At 40.5% G+C, this 22336-nt stretch overlaps 1 protein-coding gene across 1 annotated transcript in view; it reads right to left on the bottom strand.

Moving 5' to 3' along the window:
- The window catches only part of cacna1bb (calcium channel, voltage-dependent, N type, alpha 1B subunit, b), a 216873-nt gene that overhangs the window by 189556 nt on the left and 4981 nt on the right, over positions 1–22336 (bottom strand). The window contains exons 2-5 of the mRNA XM_041969681.1: positions 21292–21607; positions 18322–18603; positions 16654–16759; positions 12759–12898 (exon numbers count right to left, since the gene is read on the bottom strand). Coding sequence (XP_041825615.1) covers positions 12759–12898; positions 16654–16759; positions 18322–18603; positions 21292–21607 — 844 coding nt within the window. The remainder of the gene's footprint in view (positions 1–12758; positions 12899–16653; positions 16760–18321; positions 18604–21291; positions 21608–22336) is intronic.

Here is a 22336-nt window from a genome sequence, read left to right on the forward strand (position 1 = left end):
AAATAAATAAATAAATAAATATTTAGTACAATGTAGTACAAATCTCACTTCTATTTAAAGTCTAATACTAAATATTCTAAAACTTAGTCATAAAACACTGTTAGAAAGAGCATAGTAGGATAACACTTCTGTCTCCTAAGGTAAATTATGGACGTCTTTACCCAACAAAGTTCATAAAAGGACCTCAAGGTAAATATTTGCACCTTTTTAAGAACCTGTAAGGTACATTTATGTTCCTAAGTAGTAAATGGAACATGTGTGTTGCTTCTGAAAAGAAGACAATATTAGAAGATTGTGTTTGGAGGGAAGAAGACAGAAAAAAAGACAGAAAGAGTTAAATAAGATAAAGTCTTTGCAGTTCCCTCATACATTCAAAGCAGATGTTAAAGCAGTACTACTAAACGTCAGCAGATTTTCTCACTGAAACATTTAATGACGGCTAATTCAGCATCGGTCTTGCATCCTGTCTCTTCTCTGAGCTCTCTCCAGCCAAAAAAAGTCAGTCAAATGTTGACTTTCGTCTTATCTCTTTTTCTGTCCCTTTCTCTCTTTGTCCTCACATTTTCTGATTAATTCCTCTTGTATTTCTTTGACAAATCAGCCATGTTGCACGATTTAAAAGACTACTCTGTTAATATCCGGTCGCTTGCATGTGACACGAAGCAACAAAACGAAACACTGCTGTCACATGACGCCCGGGCTAGAAAAGAAAGATGATGAAATGCATGTTCTCAGCTTTATGATGCCACAGCACAATGACGGCCCCATGCTGTTTTTTGTGAGGGTGGTGGATGTAGATGAGGACACCTGGTGTTACAAATTTGAATCATACCACTTCAGGTTTTGTTAATATATTTTTTATATATTTAGTTATTCTACCTGTTAATTTGCTTTATAAAATGTTATTCATCTATTTAATTCTTTACTATTTATTATTCATAATCATTATTTATTTATTGTCATTATTTTATTTAATATTAAAGTTTACTTTGTTTTGTTCCAGTTGTTTTCTTGTTGTTTTTTTCCAATTATTCCCATGTATTCATTTAGTTTTTTTTTTTCTTTTTGTAAATAAATTCAGGTTTTAAGGGTATTTAGGTCTTATTGCATCACCGGTGACAAATAATACCACTTATTATCTATACTATGGTTAGGGTTAGGGTTAAATTGGCGTACACAGTGACAACCAGCGGTACAATAATGGCTTTAAGCAGGTGCAAACTACTAGGGTATGAATAAACGCCAATTGTTGGGGGTGAACCTCAGTGACAATCCTAAAGGTCCTAAAGGTACAATTAGGTACAAGAGTGTAATTAAGAGTGATTTTAACATATCTTATCAATGATTTGATTATGAGTGATATCTTAAATTTGAATCAATGCTGTTGATCTTTGAATCAGTGTATCGATGTCGACTAATGTATTGTTACACCCTGTCAAGAAACCCCGGTAAATTAAAATGCTGTAAAAATGTAGCCCGACACTGACATCTAATATTGTCAGCAAAGACTGAAGCTGACAAGGTTGTGTATGCTGTTTATTGTGAGCTAATCTTTCAGCATGTTGATCACAGCATCTCTTATCTCCCTCATTTTCCCTGCTTTCCGTTGTGCCCTTCACCCCTCTGTGTGCGACTCTGTCAGTTACTCCACGGCGACAGAGCTTACACGGGGCCTGGAAGGTGAACAAACAGAGACGGAGAAAAGACGAGGTGGAAGGGAGGAGGTGGTGGCAAGTGCTTCAGCAGTGGCATCAAGCTCCTGGTGGATCTAATGAGACAGAAGGGAGGAAAACTGGAGGAGGAATGTTGTTTCTCTCTCTGTGCAGTGCAAACAAACCTCTCAACTCCCTCTGCTTGGCCCACAGCTGGAGGCAGAGGGCTGCAAGGAGGAGATACTCTGCAACACGATTCACTCCATTACACAGATGTTTGGGAATAGGAGGGGACACCACAAAAAGCCACTTTCCAACCCTTTTAGGTGCTGGTAATACAGCTCAGAGAAATAAAATAAAAACAAGGTGAGCCTGTACATGCAAGTGAAGCCCATTTTGTGGAGCAGATGCTGCGCCTACAGGAGGACACTCAGAGAGGGATGCTGAGGATGTGGTTAGGTAATCGAACATTGAGGTTTCCTGTCGATTTGAGGGGGTGGGTGGGAAGAGGGGGCTGTAGCAAGTTTTTTCTATTAAAGGCATTTTGGTGCATCTTTGTTTTGCCAGAATTGTTTGTGCTGCAAAGTTGAGAATAGTTTTTTCAAGCAGCAGCAGAGGTGTCATGTGAAATTCCTGCAGCTCATTACAAGTAGGAGGAAGAATGCCAACTCATCATAGATTGGATGCTTTTACTAATCAATGAGTTCTCTGGCCTCCAATGGCCTCCAATAGAGCAGCTTTGGGATGTGGTGGATTGGGAGACTCTCATCATGGATGCAGCCGACAAACCTGCAGCAACTGTGTGATGCTGTCATGTATATATGCCCTTGGTTTTCAGTTTGCTGGTGTCAGATCCTTATATATGTTGTATGGTTTATGCCTGTCGTGTGTGGTTCCCTGTCTTGAGTTTTGGGAAAATAAACCTTGTCACTTGCACCGATTCTGCCTCCTGCCTTGACTGCCTGCAACTGAGTCCTCACCACCTCCGCCATTCATGACATAAACTGGAGAAGAGGAGCAGAGTTTTGAAAGAAAGATGATATATTTAAGAGCAAGAAGGGACTTTTTGAGTGTGAGAGCAGAGTTTTGAGAGAGAACAAGCTTATTTTTGAGCATGAAAACAAGAAATCTTAAACAATTATGCTTGATTAAAATAGGGAAACACCCCCATATACAGTATTGTTATACTGCCTATGATAACCAACACTGTCTAACATATTTAGCTTGAGGCTATTTCAGGCTGTGCTGCTGAATTACCTGTCAAGAAGAAAACTGGCAACTTTAGCATCCCTTTTAAAATCAAGTCAACCTTGAGTGTTTTTGTTGCTTGTTTCTATTTGTATTATATGTGCACATCCATGGCAGTACAACACAGCTAAACCTTAAAACTTACATTGATTAGATTAAAGTAAATTAAATAAATAAAGGTCGGAGTAGGTCAAGGGGTTAAAATTTGACTTGGCTAAGGCCTCCACTATAACCAACTTGGTAAAAACCATAATCAGAAGATCACATTTTTACAATTAAAAGAAAAAAAACTGCAATTTTTCTTCATTTCTTTTAGCTTTTTTGGGGGTCTTAACTGTCTTTAAGCAAGTCTCTACAATACACACATTCAGACACACATGGCTGCTCTCTTTCTCCTTACAAAAGGCAGCTGGGGAACCTGTGCAGCCACCGATGCCAAACAACACTGTTTGTAATTAGCTCTGGATGTGAGGGAAGGGAAACCTGCCAGTGTGCCGCATCAGCTGTGGTGAATTGCACTTCCTCTGCCTACAGGAAACGACAAGCATCACTTTCAGCCACGCTCCGCTGGAACTGTGGCGGCAAAGCCATCAGAGACACAAAGATGTGCATGTGTGTTAATAAAAAGAGCGAGAGAGAAGTTACTCATGGTTATTTATGTGGGCTTTCGTGTGTCTAGACATGCATGAGTGCTTGTGTGTTCACTCACACGTGCTGTGGACGTTGGTTCGTCCAACAAATCTATGATTAATGTGTGTTTTACTGCATCTCTGCTTGCCAACTTCCCGCTGAGGCAAACAAAGTCACGTTTTCTTTTTTTCTTCTTCTTAAAAAGCATCTGTATCATGAGCCATGTTCTACCTACTCAGGGCTCTGTGCCACAACTGTAGCAGATGATGCAAAATGCCAATGTCTCGCCAAGAACCTGCCAGATATATGTCATTGGAATAATTGGATTGCATGTAAAGGCATATAGCTAGCAGCTGTTTTAGTCAGACACAAACAGGCATGATGGGGAAAAAAACAGATGCAAGCTGGATTTTTACACCAACACTGTTATTCTGAGTCACCTTGGGCTTACTGTATCTCTGTTGTCATGAATATGGATGAAGTTGGGCTTGCCTGCTAATGGTTTGAGCTGAGATTAGTCAGTTGTAATGTAAAAAGCCTCAACAGTTTTCTTTGCATCCAAATATAGCCGAAAATTGTCCCTAATCTACCACAATGACCTTTCATAAGATACTGCCGGATAATCTTTGTGTTTCTCATGTTTCTATCCCATCATTTTCTGTCTGATATTAGTTTTGTAATAAATGATAATGCTTCCCAAAGGTGATTTGTCAAAATTTATATAGTACTTTAGTGCAAAGTGTTTTACATCTATCCATTTACAAACCAATGACAGCGAGCCACCATATGAGGTGGCAGAGAGTGAATAGTCTACATCTGAATAGCACAGCTCTGCCTTTTCAAATATAGCACTTAAGTGTCTCCTATTCATGTACTTGCATAGCAGCAGAGAAGACATGCAGTGCTTTGCTGCAAATGGGAGAAAATTTGTGCTTGACACATTAAAATAAAGATAAACTGAGGCAAATAGCCCAGAATTAAAGTTAAAGACGAAATCAGTACACAAACTCTGGATCATATAAGCTGACCATTAGCAGACCAGTGATGGATGATTCTACACTGACAGTAAAAGTCCGCTAATTCAGATTTTGCTGCAGCTCAGACACATTTAATGCATTTTATGTTAATCTCAGAGTAAATATAAGCATTTATAAACAGAGCCAGCTCATCAGTTAAAGGTACTCCTTGGAGAAGAGAAAATATTTAAACATTAAAAATTCAATTACATATGTCAACATAATTGGAAAATTAAACACCAATGATGTTATATTAATGTCATGGTACGTGGAGGATGAGGACCTAAATGCAGAGTGAATAGGCAGGAGGAAGACCGATGTAGGAACTGATCACTGAAAAACTCAAGACGCTGCACAGGAAGGATTATTAAAATTAAGAGGGCTGGAAAACCAAAACTAAGATGTAGAATAATACAAACAAAAACCACAAAGACAACGATGATCTGGCAATGAACAAATTAAATTAAGGGGTACACACACACTGAGAGGTTCGCTAACTAAACAAGGAGCAGGTGAAGCACATGAGCAAATGAAACCAGGTGTGTAGAAAACTGGAAGTAAAGCAAAATGTAATACACAAACAAAGGAACTTTAAAATAAAACTGGAAACGAGACTAAAAAGCAACCAATGAGATAAACTAACAAATGGACTAGACACAGGGCGGCTGCAGCTCAGGAGGAAGAGCGGTGGCTCACCAACCGGAAAGCCGGTGGACTGATTCTAACCTTAAAGAATGTTATTAATTAGTGATTACCACTAAGTTAGAGGATTTTGATAACAGCCCTATGATGAACAAGATTGTAAATAAATGGGCACAAGATGGAACACAATTTTAAAATAATTTTTAAATTCTCATTGATGTTGAATTTATGGGTGTTTTGACTTCCTTCTGTCGCCATCTTTGCCGAAGTATCCGGTGCCTTCATTTGGAGGGTTGTGTGGCCTTCACCGTTATCCCTTCATCTACAAGAGAATCCAGATAGCCCTTTCCCTTACGTGACTGCTCAAAACAGAAGGGGATGGCTAAGGTGATGGCATTTCATCATTTTCTTAAAACTATTTTTACCTCTACTGTTTTACTTCCTCCTCATCTCCTTCATTCTATAGGCTACAAGTTAATGAATTAAACAATCCAGCAGATTTATACAATAATAAAAAGCTTGACTGATTTCAGGGCTACTTCTTCACATCCATGTCAGTGTAAACTGGATGAAGCTGACTGGGTTCCCAGCTGCAACTCTGAGCTCCTGTGTGGCCACTGATGGACAGCAGAGCTGGTTTCAAACTGCCACAACATGATATCAGCAGCACTCTGTTGGCCTCTGAGAGTCTGCAGTGTTCAGCAGAGCGCTCACTGAAGAGATCACCAGCTGGCTGGAAGACCAGCCTGCACTGAGCAAACACAAACCAACACGAACCCCGAGCAGATGGGTCACCGACCACATGTGTCAGTACAACAGTCGATAAAATCAAATCAATAACATCAGCTCCAGGATCACACTCAAACACCTCAGAGACAAACAGCTGCACCTGGATTAAAAGTGGCTTAAAAACACATTAAGGTGAGGTGTGAGTCAACAGGCAGTAATGTCAGGGAATCTGTGGATATCTTACTGAAAGAAGCCCAAAATCTTTATAGAGTAAATCTGCACATAAGTAGATAAATACTGTTCATCAACCTTTTTACACTTTGACTAACTGAGGCCTCAGAAAGTAGCTGAGAAGCTTTCCCTTGGTTGCTCAGCTCAGAGGCCAGAGAGTGATAAAAAAAAGAAAGCTGTCACTGAGCATCAAGGTAGTGGCAACAAACTTAATTCTTCCAGCAAAATGTCACCAGATGAAATCATCAGAACTGCAAAACTGGGTCGTGACTTTAAAAGATTCTACCATCTAGCAGGGGTATCCAAAGTTGGTCCTCAAAGGCTGCTGGCCTGCAGGTTTTGGGTGTTTCTTTCTGCAAAACACCTGAATCCGATTAATGGGTCAACATGGTTGGGCAGAACTTAAAAAGCTGTAGAGGAGAGCCATTTAATTTAAACCAGGTGTGTGAGGGTCCAGCGAAACATCTAAAACCTACAGGACTATGGCCCTTGAGGACCAGGGGCCTCATTTATCAACCTGTGCGTAGCAAAGCAAACTACAGGTGATGTTTGCAGCACAACAAGGAAATGCTGTGCACTTCTACTTTTATCAAAGAGTGCGCACGCCTACACCTGTTTCTGTTCATAAATCAGAATCAACTCTAAATTCGGATTTATGGTTGGCGGCGTTTGCGTCTGCATCACCGCCATGGCCTCGGCGTAGCTCCGCAGAGGCTCATGCCGCATATCTACATGTGGTGTAGATGTCAAAATTTATTCTTTACATTACGCATGTGGTGTGAAAGGTAATAGTGGATTATGCACAAATGTCTCACATTTCACAGCATTTCCTTGATTTAATTCTGTACCATTGGTGTCGCAGTTTCCCGCTTCTCTACATTCTGTATGTACGCCTGGGTCAGAGTTGCCGTGGAGGTAGGAACATTTTCCCGTCAAGTTTGGTTTTGATAAATTGTAAAAGTTTACGATTCATCGTAGTGTGTAGACCCTGAATTGGGACACAGCTCTAATCTTTCTTCCAAAGCTCGTGCAATTTAGACAGTTGTGCTCATCTTCATTTTTCTTCTGCTTTTTTGTTTCTTTCCTGATCCTCTTCTTCTTCTCTGGTTGTTTTCTTTTGTTGGTCGCATTTCAGCTATTCTGCCCTCACGATTTCTGGTGGTATTGCTCCATCTTCTGCATCAAGAGGTGGATAGCTAAGCTCCCTGAAAATCAACTTCATTAACCCACGCAGAAGACAAAACTGTCCGTCCACCTGCATATCGGTCTTCTGCATTGAGCATAAATGGGTCTTAAAGAGGAGAGGGAGCATCCAGCTTGTCAATGCTGAAAAGTACATGGAGGTTTTAGAGCAACATCTGCTCCCATCCAAACAACATCTCTCTAAGAGAAGGCCTTGCAGATTTCAGCAAGACAATGCTGAACCACATCCTGCATCAGTCACAACAACATGACATCACAGGAGAAGAGTCAAGTAAATAGAAGTCTTAGAAAGAGAGTATTCAAGCAAAAACCTGAAAACTCAAATTAAAATAAAATAAAATATGACTCAGCTCACAAAAAGTTTAACTGGAAGACACAACAAGGTAATATCTAACCAAACACAGGCAAAAAGTATAACAAAACCACCAAACACAACAAAATCCAGTAACCCTGACACTAAAAACAATTCCCCTGACAATTGCCCCAAAGGGCAGAAACAGGTGATGATGGGATCAAAACAAGCTCAGCTTTACTTTATTGCTGTGAAAACAAAGGTCAAGTGTAATAAAATAGCCTTTACTCTTTAGCTTTACATCATCCCTCAGATGGGTCGTGTGCAGCAGGTGTCAAGATAAAAATCAGTCCACAGAAAACACACAAGAAACTTAAGCAGATATTCATCAGACAGCAGCATTTTGGCAGATGTTCAAAGGCAACATTTATTCACGTCGCAGGCCATGAGCTAAAATGACCCACTCTCTTTAGTCTTTGCAACTGTACTTTGAAGCTTCCTATTGTGCTAACCCGTTGCCCGAGAGACACATGAAAGAACATCACAACTTTGAAGTTGCCACGAGCACCGACTCTCACCCTGACCACTTATGGCCAGGACTTATAAATCAAACATATAGATAAATAAATAATAACTGGTCTGTCTTTGTTTTTCTGGAGCTCACAGAGGGATTATTGTTCTCAACCTGCAGCCTAACATTTGGGCTTCCATAGTATTTGCAGAGGCAGGTGAATGACTATGTGAGACATTCGTTATTACAGCAATGACTAATTATCAAAGGTAAGGAAGGTTAGCAGGTGGTCACTGACACACAATGACAAACTGTACACTTAATGGCCATTTTACTAGGCACACTTGTTCAATTACTTGTTTACACAAATATAATCATCCAATCCCATGGCAGCAACTCAGATGTCAAGATGACTTGATGAAGCATCAGCATGAGACTGAGCATCAGAATGAGGAAGACGGGAGATGTTAAGTGGGTTTGAACGTGACATAGTTGAATGAAAATGCCTTGTTGAAGTCAGAGGAGAATGGGCAGACTGGTTGGAGATGATAGAAAACCAACAGGAAGTCAAGCAATCACTGGTTCCTACCAAGGTATGCAGTACAGCATCTCCAAACAAACAACACATCCAACCTTGAAGCAGATGGGCTACAGCAGCGGAAGACCACACCGGGTGTCTCCTGTCAGCTAAGAACAGGAAACTGAGGCTACAATTCACACAGACTCACCAACACTGGACAACAGAAGATAGAGAAATCCTGTCTGGTCTGATGAGTCTCCATTTTAGATGGCAAGATCAGAATTTGTTGGAAACATCATGAAAACATGGATCCATCCTGTCTTGGATCATTGCTCCAGGCTGGTGGTGGTATAATGGTGTGGGGGAAATTTTCTTGGCCCACTTTGGGCCCCTTCATACCAACATGGCCTGGTTTAACCACCACAGCCTACCTGAGTATTGTTGCTGACCATGTCCATCCCTTTATGACCACAGTGTAGCATCTTCTGATGCTACTTCCAGCAGGATAAAGCACCATGTCACAAAGCTTAGATCATCTCCACCTGCTTTCTAGCACATGACAATGAGTTCACTGAACTCCAACGACCTCCAGAGTCACCAATCCCACAGAGCAGCTTTGGGATGTGGTGGAACGGGAGATTCTCATCATGGATGCAGCCGACAAACCTGCAGCAACTGCGTGATGCTGTCATGTCAATATGGAGCAAAATCTCTGAGGAATGTGTCTAACAGCTTGTTGAATCTATAAAACCAAGAAATAAGGCAGTTTTGAAGGAAAAAGGGGGCCAACTTGGTACCTAATAAAGTAGTTGATAGGTGTGTGTGTGTGTGTGTTTTAGTTATTATGTTATTTTAATGCAAAATTTCCTCCATTCCTTTGTTTGAATGGTACAAGGACAGAAATTAGCTTCAAAAGACACTTTGATCAAAACAGTATTTTTCTTCACTGCCTTTAAATAAACAAAATAAACTAAAAGACTAAAGAAAAATCTTCGTCTGAAACGTTTCATTTAACTACAGCTTTCCAGGATACATGGTCATTTTATGGACATGGAGCATGATGTTATATAATACTAACACTCAGTTCTACACTACACATAATCCAACATGTGTTTTTTTCCACTATGTTACAGTCACATGAGATGAAATGGATGTTACACACAGGCAGGATGCACAAACAAGAGAATACATTCATTATATTTACTGCCATATTGAATAAAAAGCATGATGTTCAAGTCAGAACTATAAATTCAACAAATTATTTTAAGAATATTTACAAGAAATTCAAAACCACATGAAGAAAAACATTTAAAAAATTCTACTTTCCTACCGCTCTCCCCAAACTGTGACACAGGCCAAGAATATCTGGCAAACTTCAGCCATATCCCTGGTGTGAAATTATATAGATGGAGTTGCAGAATCAGAGATGGTAACTGGTGTATATCTGGTTCAGGTCATCTGAAGATTGGGCAAAAAAATCCTACATCTTTCTCAGCTTTCAGAGGAACTGACACATTTAAAAATAAAAATAAATAAATATAATAAAAAAAATTCTCTGCTTTCTGTGCCTAAAATGTTCCTAGAACTGGCTTTCTGTCTGACTTTGTTTTTTTTTTTTTTTTTAATTCATTAAATCTGGATTTTAATAGCTTCAACCTAGAGTCAGTTTACAGTCTAAATCTCTAAATGCCCAGAAAAGAAAATGGTTGTCTCTTCACCCGTTCTCCTCTGAGTGCGTCAGGCCACGTCTGGCTCCTCATCACGGCTTAGTGTTCCTAAGGCAGCCAAGCTTGCTGCTCTATTGATTAAGCCTTTGGCAGCCCAGGCAGATTTATTCTCTTATTAGGGGTTCCTAATGTCTGATCAGGACAGATTAAAGGTCTGCCACTGCCTCCAGCTACACTGTCATTTAGACCCTTCATTAGGACTGGATGGCTATACCAACATAATTATACTAAAGATGGAGCTCTGAAATTGCACCACTGCAAGAGAACCAACATGGATTCTAAGCAAAAGTGAAATATTGTAAGATACCCTGTTACTGAACAGAATGACTGAATGCACAATTAGATTTCTGACCATTAAGATCAATAAAACCACTGCCCAGAGCTTTTGAATGAGTTGTGAGTATTTTTTTAAGATATTTGCTCATCAATAATTAAGTCTGATCTTCTGCTCCAACTTAAAGAAGCATTGTGCTTGGGGATTACACTATTATTGATTTTAACCATCTTTTTATTTTCTATACTGCTCTTAAATACAATTGTGATCCCAAATTCATGCCCGAAGGTTGTTCATTCTTACTCTTGACAACACACAGCAGAGCAGAAATGCTTCCTAACACCCAGGTGTGCTGTAAAAACTACCTGCTGTAATCCTCTTAAATCCATGAAGAGAGGCTGAATGTTTGAGGACGCGCCTTATCATTTGCGATCAGGACCATTCCCCACCCCAGTTCAGACTTATTTTTAATCTGAACTATGCCCTGAGGAGGTCTCTGATGTCAGACTGGACACCTTCGGCCACCTTGATCTCACAAGAGTGTGTCAAGCAAAAATAAAAAGGATTCACAAACATTTACACACAAACATAGAAACCCCCTCCTTGCATCCAGGCATATTATCTTCTGTGGTTGCCTGGCAACCAAACTGCAACGCACACATACAGAATATAATGGTTCATTTGTATCCAGCTGTGTCAGCAATGGGTAGCCAAAGAGCTGAAGAAAAAACTGCAATAAAAAGCTGATTTTTGATCCACTTTAAACAATAATAACAATGTTGATTTGCAGCTCAGTATGTAAACATTTATTAGATTTTATTATTCTGTGGCAACCAAAACACAAAGCAAGTGATGCCGTGTATCAAATAGCAGCGACTTTCATTACCCAACGTGAATTCTTCCACCTCGAGGGAATGTTAAATCCAATCAGATCCAAACAGAATTTCCCTGCCTGTGCATGCTGGCTGAAGGAAAAGGCATCTCTAATGTGTTGGCTATGGTCAAAACACAACCAGAAAAGATTAACTGTTTTAATCCTACAACACAATCCGAGGATGTTTGCCTCACATCTGTAAAATGTGTAGCCTAATGAAGCCTCACCATCATTTTCAGTTTTTACTGATATGTTTTTGTCACCTCGAAGCGCTCATGGTGGCTACCGTTGCAATCTATGGCCCTCCAGGTTGATTCATTTGTTTATTGATGTTTTGAAAAAGCAATTATTTATAGCACAAGTCCAATCTGAGCCTCAAACATCATAGAGAGAGAATATCTCTGCATTTAACACAGCACAACAGGCATTTATCAGCACATAATTATCAGCATTATGTGTTGACTGAGTCCTTTTACATTGTACTGTTCCTTTAACTTCAGTAAAATCATCGTGAATTAACTCGCAGAGAAACATCAAGCCTCTTTGGGTTTAAAAGATTCAGAGTAAGATTCAGAGTTTATTCACCTTCTGAACTTTGGGAGTTAAAGTCAAGAAAACTCTGCAGCTAAAGTCTGAGAAGGAGCACTTATCTGCCTTTTGTGGTGCTGAGGTTGAACTCCCTGCAGAAACCATCGCTCTCATTGAGTTTTCACGACTTCTTTCTGATAATGTGCGACTTCAGCCATCACATGGCCTTTAAAGCCCCAGAGTACAACAGCCTCCCTGCCAAGCAGCCGCTAAGAACTGCTTGAGAAGATGAGGCAACACAAAATCCAGCCATAAAAGCTTCTGTCACAGAAGATCATTTAGCTAATGACTCACACTTCTGACATGTACATATCTCTGCAAGATACAGCAAACATGAAACGCGTCATACAAGTCGATCAAATTTCACTGCAACATCATCAGCTGGATACGTAAATATTCCCAAACGGTGCCACAAAGTGCTACAATTAGCATGTAAAGCCCAAGAAAACAATAAAATGATCACATCATGTTTACTTGTTGAATAAGACACATGCTTGAAGGTGATTTCGCTATGTTTCTATGTCAGAGCACACACAAAAGAAACCACTCTTTTCACTTATGGCCTCCATCTCTGGATGGCTCCCAGCAGGTTGGAGGGGGGGCGGTGGGGGGGGGACTCACCCTGTGAGGACGACCACGAAGTCCATTACATTCCAGCCGTTGCGGAGGTAGGAGCCTTTGTGAAATGCAAAGCCCAGGGCAATGATCTTAATGGCAGCCTCAAAACAGAATATTCCAATAAAGTAGGGCTCTGTGTCGTCCTGCAGGAAGACGGAGAGAATTGGAGAGAGGATGAGATTGACAGAGGGAGATCTGTTTTTGTAAGAGGTAAGAGTGTGTTTAATGAAGCATTAAGTGAAAGAGATGGCGAAGGGGTGGGTGAAATGGAAAGAAATAAATAAAAATGGCTTCTTTCATTTGTTGCAGGAACATCTTAACCCTTTGAGCTCTGTGCCTAGCTGTTAGGCCTTTATTCAAAAACTGGCTACCCATAATGAAATGATTATAAATCTGGTACAATTTATGCTAAAGGGAACACTTGTGAGATTTATTAAGATGTGAAAATGTCAAAGTATAATCTCATTCGGACAGAGAAGTTCTAAGAAGAGTCCGCCTTGGCTTTCGTTCTACGAACTGCCCTTCCTCAGGGGAACTGTTTCATTTTGTTGTGACGCTACTGCCTGCGACAGCGACGTGTTACTTTAGAGCCAAACAACAACAAAAATAAACCCACAAAAAATAAAGAGACGAAAACAACACCACCAAGACGCTAATATTGTTGTCATCCGTAGCTGCAACAGTGGTTTTTAAAAACAAGACCACAAGAAGGGGTGCAGCTACCAATCACCAATCACCTACATAAGGTGGGTTCCTATGGAACCCTGAAAAGACCCTGCCTCGGAGTAGGAACTAAAATGGTTATGGGAACTGAGGGCCGTGATCCCTGGTTCCTATCTGTCCAAATGCATGAAAAATGGCCTGGTTTCTGAAAAGGTTACATGAACTTCAAAATGTTCCTGCAGTGGGAAAGCAGCTTGTGTGTCACTGGTGAAGAATAGATGAAGCATGGTGGTGTGGTGGTTAGCATCACAGCCTCACAGCAAGAAGGTCACTGGTTCAAGCTCCCCATGAGGGAAGGTTTGCATGTTCTCCCCTTGTATGCGTGGGTTCTCTCCGGGTACTCTGGTTTCCTCCCACCATCCAAAGACATGCATGTTCAATACCTTTTTCACTACAATGCATCCACCAAAAACCACTTTATCCTCGTTATTTATGAAGATTCTGACAGTTTTCAAGCCTTACATTTAGAGGGTGCAGCAGGATGACCTATTTGTCATGTCACACAATTAACCACTCAGTCGTCGCATCTGGGATTCTGGTCCACACTCCTAACCAGGTAATGGGATTTATTAGTATATTGATATGTCACACAGTAATAAACAGAACATGCAATTTTTTTTTATTTTTATTTTTTTTTTTTACATTTTGTAAAAGGGCGAAAAAAAATACTCCAGTTTTTTTTTTTTTTTTTGTGCATTTTCTGCTCATTGATTCTTGGGTCAAGGGTTAAACAAGCGTTAAAGTGAAAACAAATCATCACAAATGCAGCATGATCATAGGAGGTTATAGGGATTAAGTGAAGCTCCAAACAGGCACATTTTAAGGTATTCAAACAAATGAAACAACCTGTATAACCTCAAATGAAAGCAAAGATCAGATTAAGGTTAAACTCTACTGAAGCCATGCAAGAGCCCAACAACCCAAGAGGAGATGTTTAAGGGGGTCACTGGACTTCTTATAGTGGCAAAAATAAATATAGTTGGGCCAACAATAAGAAACCATTGTTGGGGGGGGGGTTACTTGTTCTGACATTTGGACCAAATGGAAAGGCTCTTGTACAGTTCAAGCATCCCATTTGTGTGACATAAAAGAATAATGAAGCATAGAATAATAGAATTGGGGGAAGGCACCTAAGGTGCATCTCAAAGACCCCACTAGCGTGACATTTGTTCATATGGGATACACACCACTATCTCAACCTGATGAAGAAAACCCTTTCTGACTGAACATGATTTATTTGAGCTCTGCACTGTTCTCTCAAAGTGTGACAGCCATCCCACAGTGGGTCACAGTTTCATCACGACCTGGGCTGCGTGGCTGAGACTAACCCTGGACCTCGCTGGAAATAAGAGAGCTGGATGAGGCCATGTGTGACTTGATGTTTTTTCCTTTTGTGAGCAAACTAAGAAGGGGATATCTCATGCCAACGCCAACTTCTACCATTCATTTTCTCTCGTTACAATCTGACGGGCATTGCCCCTAACCCCTGGAAGTATCACCAAGCCACCAACATAAATAATCACATAAAAGCAGTGTGACAGGCCTGGGCGCTATGTGAAGCAGATATGGCTGAGAGGAGTGACCTCAACAAGCATTCGTGTGCAATCATTTTAAATTCATAAACACAGTAATGTCTTATGCAATGAGAGCTGGAGGGCTGCGTGAACAAAATTCTTTCTATTATGCATATATATGCCCAAAACACTCCTAAATGAATAAATATGTCTTTGGAAAAACAGCTGAGGAATTCTCCAAGGATCATCCTGCTAAAGACCTACGATGGATGTGAAGTACTCTTAGCCAGAAGCCTCCACTTACCGCACGCCTCCTGGTCTGTTGACAGAGCTTTACAAATAATAGCTGATACTTCCTTTTAATTAAAAGCCATCTTGTCATATTACATCCTCAAGGTGGAGGAGGCAGAGAGAGGATGCTTGTTTTCTCTCTTTGTGTATCAACACTAATCACTTTCTTCTGCGCCTGAATGCTGCTTGTCTAAAAAATATCTGTTCAATTTGCGTCCCTATGGCCGAAAAAAGTCAAAACCAAAGCAAGTGGCTGGATTTGAGAAGAATGTTGAGTGTTGGGAACTCACCCCCGAGCTGCAACACCTTCAAAGCAAAGAGGAGCAAAGTGCTGAACCGTGAAGCTTTTCTCTGCATATGCAACTTGACGTCTCTGACTGTACAGCATTTCCTTTGTTTTATGTCACTGATAAGAGTCACAAAAGTGGTTTAAGCCAGTGGATCCCAAACTGAGGGGCCCGCTTCCTACTGGGGCCCAGAGTTATGTAGCAGGTGGTGCAGCTGATGGGCACATATGAATCATCCTGCGGTCATCCTCTAAATATAAGGCTTGAAAACTCTCAGAATCTTCATAAATAAGGAGGACAAAGTGGTTTTTGTTGGATTTGGTTGCCACGATAATGCCAAATTAAAGGTTTTTAAAATAGCATCCATAATCATTTTGTTTATGTACACCCCATGTTAAAATTTTTAACTGTGCTTGATAGTAACTTCATAAATAATGAGTATAAAGTGTTTTGGGTGGATTCAAATCCTTGTTGTGACATGGCACCTACTTACTAAAAGAATTTCCTCTAACCAAGATAATGCCAAATTCAGATTTTTAATGTAGCAACAACTAACACAACAAATTAACATTAATTCTGCACATTAGTCACTTTCTATTAAAGCATTCATTTTGACAGCCCTAGTTTTCTTCACATTGGCTTTGGATTTTGTATCAAAACACTTATGAATACAGAGTATGAGTACATGCACATAGTATTGGACTGATACCTGATATTGTTATTGATGCATCCTGGAACAACAGGCATTTCAAGAACCACAAGAAAATAAAACAATCCCCTGGTCATGACCAGGTAATGATCAAGTGATGTAATGGTAATGGTGGGTAATAAAGCGAGACCACAGTGTGTTGTATGTCTTGAAGGGCTTCTTCAAGAAAGGGGGGCTTGACATTCTTATTGTGGATGAAAAGGGGGCCCTGCAGAAAAAAATTCGGAACCACTGGTCTAAGGTCAGGGTCTTTGTAAGGAACTGGGGCAGAGCATGGGATCTAAGCTAGCTCATAGAGAGAATAGGACCTGGAAGAAAATATGAACACACCGAATGTGCTGCTGTGATTAGGGTTGCACAGATTGTAGACTTACCAGGCGTTCTGACATGGGTGTCTTGTCACTTGCAGGTAGATGTTGCTCCAAGGCCAGGACGATGCAGTTGGCGATAATCGTTGCCAGGATCATGTATTCAAATGGAGTGTCAAAGTTAAGGAGATGTTGCATACGTTTAATTCAATTTCACAAAAATATTATGTGAAAATTATTTTTTTATCACTGACTTTAGTAAAAACAAAAAAATTTCATTAAATTTAAACTTGTATTTGGTTGCATTTTAGCCACCAAAGCATTAATCTTCCATCATGCTCTAAAAAAAGAAAAAAAGAAAAGAAAAGAAAGAAAGCATCCTATATATGCGGTTATGATTCTTCCAGATGGTTGACCAATTTTCAATGGCAGCCTCATTCTGCAGTCCATTTTCACAGGGTCTTTGCCCATGGGTCAGGGCCTATTGAGGGCCTATGAATCACAAAGGAACAAGGGGCTTATGAAGCAAAGCCACGTTTATCATCCAGTGTTTTTTTCTCATAAATTTATAAGTGGCATGTTTATAATAACAGTTTATCTGCTTCATGTTGATTTTCAGGCTCCTGTGGGTTTTTTAATCATCATCTTGTAATTTTGGTAGGAAGTAGAATAGGAAGTTCAACTCCATCCAGCTCATGGAGGGCACAGATAAATTGATAAGCACCGTTATTTGATTAAAGCTAATGTTGTTCTCACTGTTTCCCACAGAGCAGATCCAGCTGTCTGCTCATGTTTGTTTCACAAGTTCAACCTTCCCCCATTTCACTGCAAAATGACACTAACTATAATCAGCATTTAATCTACAGATAGGAGGTTTTAAACCAATTTTGTAGTCATCATTTGGGTTTTACATCATTCTATTTAAAAAGAGACATAATTTCCAATGCACAGCCACTTTATTGACTTTAAAAAAGAAAACATGCTGTCACTCCACAATCTAGACTTTATATTACTTTGCATTAAACATAGATTATATCAACCCTCTAATAAGATTTAGAACCTCCATAATCTAAGGAGAGGAATCGGGAAGATTTGAGGGGCGACCACTTCTCAAATTTTTGAAGCGTCGAACGTGGGCGAGTTCAGCACCATGGAGAGAGCTCCCAACTAAGACGAAGAGGCGGTGCTGAAGCCGTGGACGTGCCACCCCACCTCCACAACAATCCCCCCCATCTCCTTTTATTTAAAGTAGGAATTGCTTTTTCTAAATAACCTCAACCTGAGTCGACCATCTCTCTTTTTGTTGACTTGAAGCTGCCTTAATCAATGGCCGTGTTGGATCATTATTAACCGCAGCGCGTGAACGGCAGCCAGTTTGACAGCTGACATTTTGACAAAAGAACTCGGACAATATGAATAGATTAGAGCTGGGAATAAAAGAGGAAACAAAGTGTTTGCCTACAGCTCTGTAGCTACGGGTAAAAACATCTTTGTGTCATGTTGAACAAAGATAAGAAGCGCAGCGACAGGTGCCGTCAGCGCTGTGATGGTTGTTCCACCTGTTAATTCAACAGCGGGGACTGGTACTCACAACCCTCAGTATCTAACCCACTTGTAGCAACTATAGTGAAGAAATATAGGCCTACAGCAGGTGGTGTGTTTCCGGGTTTTAACTACTGCTGGATTGACTGATGCACCTGCTGTGTGCCGTGCTGCTTGGTCATGAAAGGATATGGCCACTCTGTTATTCTCTTTGCGTACTTCCTAATGAGATTGTCCTCGCGGAAGATAAAGAGGGAGCGGTTGACGGTGAAGCAGTTTTGTTTGACAGGGTTAGGGTTGTAAATGGCCATTGTCCGGGCTCTCTGGGCCATCGACTGCTTGTACATCCTTTGCCCGCCCGGAGCGCCGCCAGCACCCCGGGCGCCCCCTCTGCCGGCGCCCGGTCCGCCTCTCCCTCCGCCGACTGTGCTTCCTCCATAGCGGGTGGGTAGATCATCTGCGAAGCGAGCCATTCTGGAAACGCACAGATCCAAAAGGGAAAATCCAAAGTGGTGTTAGTGGAAATGAAGGGGAGACGCATCACAACAAAACACGCTTCATCCAAACCGCTGCCTGGTTGGAGAGAAAAGGCGCTGCGTTTTGGAAAAAGGAGAAGGTGGCCTCACTGAAAACCACGCTCTCTTGATCCTTTCCATTTATTCATCTTAAAAGATATTTTTAAAGTTTCCAGCAACGAAGCACTTCAGATGTATCAAAAAGAAAAGAAAAAGGAAAAAATGAGAAAAGGGGCCGTGTTCACTTCATTTGGGCTGTTTAATCCACATCACGCGAGCTCTAAGTAGGAAAAAAATATAATAATAGGCTCAAATCAAATCTGATTACTCTGTCTCAGCCCAAACCCCTGACAGCATCGTGTCATCATCCAGACACCAGTTGAAATGTTCGGTCAGTGAAAAAAAATTAAAATGGCAGAAGCGTCTCAGAAGAGTGGAATCCCTGATCCTCTTTTCCAACAGCAACAAGAAAAAAACCAGCAAAACCAACAGGAGCGGTGGTCCTGCTATTCCTGTTTGATTGCTCGCTGCATGGGGGGCTGTAGGCTATAAAGCGAAACCTCAGTGGAATAAGGAAGAAAGAGCCCATGTGACTAAAATGGACCTATCAGAGGCTGGAGCGCACAGACGCGCGCTCCTAGTCTGTTGGCTGGTTATTAGACCCTAATGAAGTTGAGAAAAGCCCTGCGGGTCAAACATCAACCTCAGTCAGTTTTATTTTAGATATGAGTGAGGTGAAAAGTTATGTTTATACACATAATAACTTAAATCTAATGTACATCCCATTTCTGGCACCAACTGGACCCACGTCTACTGAAAGTAACATAACTCAGTGGCTTTCGCAGGATGATGACAGGACATTAAAATCATGCTAAGATTAAAAAGTTTATTATGATCAGTATAGATTTAATTTGTTTTCTGCTTAATTTTTACATTTGCAAAAGTTGTGAGCCACCCATCATTTCAGGGAAACTGGATATTGGTGCTCAGATTTATTGAAATATGTGCAGTAAACATAGAAATTTAAGGCAAAAACAGAGTTTGTTCAATTCTAACAAGCTTGAAAGTGAATATTTTATCATTTATAGCACAAACACAAATACAAATGTTAAAGTCTTTAATATTAAAAATGAACTATTTTTAGAAAAATGTACCAGAAATGATGGTTTTCATTTTTTTAATTCAGCTGAAAAACATAACAGTTTAAAAGTGTTGTTTTCTACTTCAGAAAATGAGTTGAGCTTCTTGTAGCTCAAAGTTAATCATGTTGTAAGAATAAAAAAATAAGGGATTGGTTGCAATGGGCTTGATTTGACATAAGCGGGGATGTGTACATCAAGCAATAACCTGCAAAGTTTCTCATTTTTACTACATTCACCTGACATCTTGTGGTTCAATGCATTCACTGCAGTTTTTTAGGCAGCAAGTCAACAGGAGAGGGATGTTTAATCCGTCCTGCACACATATAACTGAACATGATACATGGATACGTGCATAAATACATGCATGTATGTCAAGCAAACATATGTGCAAACATCCATAGGTGCATGCATACATAGAAAATTAATAACTATTTTTCTAAATATTCCCTTAGAATGAACTATTTTTCTCTGTGAAGTGATTTTGCAGCCAGAGTTTCATTATAAAAGCCACATACAGATGAAGGAGAGTATTCAAGGAGACAGCTAACAGTGGAGGAATAATAGTTTCTGTTTTATATGAACTTTAAGGGTACACATTAGAAATGAAGATCATGCTTATCATACATAATGCCAAGACATGTAGTGGCATGAAATGTCTCATCAAAGAAAAATATGAGAGATTAAGCTAACTGGAAATAGACACAGGCTGAAAATAAGAATAAATACTGGTGTGACTTTCTCAGAAGGAAAATTCTAAAGAAGATCAAATATCTTTGGAGTGATCCATAACTTTGACAGGTAGCTTTTTTATTTATTAATTCTTCTCTTTTATGTATATATCTCAACAACAACTTTGTTTTATTAATAATTTGTTTTGTGGCTTTTACTGCCAGTCCTTCTGTCTTGCTGCTGTTGCACTAAAATTTCCCCTTCTGGGGACAAATTGTCATGGCCCACGTCTCCTCACATCTCCTGCTTCCGGATGCCCTTATTTGGGAAAGCTATGTGACACCGCTATTAGGACAGCACAGCTGACGGACATCAAGCTCATCATTCATCCCACATATAAACCCCTGACGAACCTCCAGTCATCGCTGGATTATACTACAATCTGTGGTAACCAGTCGTGCTCCAAGTCTTGTCTTTGTCTCTAGCCTGACTGAAACTAATGTGTGCTCTCTCTCCACAAGAACCTGACCCGGACTTCACCTGTGTCTCTGAGGATTCCTGTCTGCCCGCTCCAGCCCTTCCTTCCAGCGTTCCTGTTTCTTTCCACCAGCCAGTCACAATAAACCTTTGTTACCTCTTCCTAAGAGTTCCCGTTTCCTTGGATCAGCACACCATCCGTGACACAAATAAAGGTCTTATCTTATCTTCTTATCTTATCTTATCTTACTTTAAGTCTAAAAAAACTTTTTATTTCTATATATGTTAGATATTGCGTGAATGGCATTTGCTAAGGTTATCTCCAACTTGGCCACTAGATGTCAGTAAGTATTTCTAACCTGTGAGTTAGTGGGTTGCTGTTCAGTGTCTCGTGCTTCCAGACAGCATGACAGACGCCGTCTCTCATTCTCGTTTTTCTTTCTTCATCCAGCTGTAAGACTGTGTCATACTTCTGTTTGGTACTCTCCTTGACGGTTTTCCATGACGGCTCCTCCAACTCTCCGGAGCAGGCCTCTGCCTGCTCGTCATGCTCCGGTTCTCCCTTAGCCCGTTTTTTGGGACCACGTTTCTTATCAGGTGATGGAGCCCAGGTGTCCTCGTACTCTGCCCCCAGGGTGAGCATCCTCCAGGAGCCGAAAGTGGCTGAGCGGACCGCTGGTGGATAAACGTATGAAAAATCTCAGATTTATCAACCAAAACACATGACAGATGACATCTCCAGCACTGCCTAAATATAGAAGTATATAACTGGAAGGTTAATGGCTGGGATGCTGCAAGCCATTAAACGGGCGCTGGGGTGGCTGGATCACCCGTACAATCTGACTGCCTTCCATGGAAAAGTAAGCTAAAGCTAGAAAATGCATGTAGTGATTATGAAACAACAGCAACTAGAGAAGACAGAGCTAATAAAGCTCTGCATAGTTTGCTGCAGGTGTTTGTGCAGATTGTTTGTATTTTATGAAAAGGATGTGGAAGTCATAATGCCACTAGATGTCATGAGCCAAGATAATTGGCCAGTAATACTGATGGATACCGTTTCTAACTGGGCTCACTGTCTTTTTTTTTTTCCATAATCAATGCATCTCCACTCTTTAAAGGCATACAATACAGGATAATCCTTTCCAAGTTGGTGCCTCTGTCTGGCTGCGCCATCAGAAATATTCTAGACACACAGGCTGATAAGTATTATTTCACTTTGAAGTGAAATAAATAAACGTTTTAAACCAGTTATGCATCTAATTTCATGCGTCACTCATCCAAGCTGTTTTTCCATCAGGCTTTAAATGACCACATAGTTAAGCATTGCATGGTTAAACCTCCAGTGATAGACTCTGAGTTCACTGACTGTAAAAAATAATAACTTATCAAAGCAATGCATTTAAT

Source organism: Melanotaenia boesemani, chromosome 19, assembly GCF_017639745.1.
Source record: "Melanotaenia boesemani isolate fMelBoe1 chromosome 19, fMelBoe1.pri, whole genome shotgun sequence".
NCBI lineage: Eukaryota > Metazoa > Chordata > Actinopteri > Atheriniformes > Melanotaeniidae > Melanotaenia > Melanotaenia boesemani.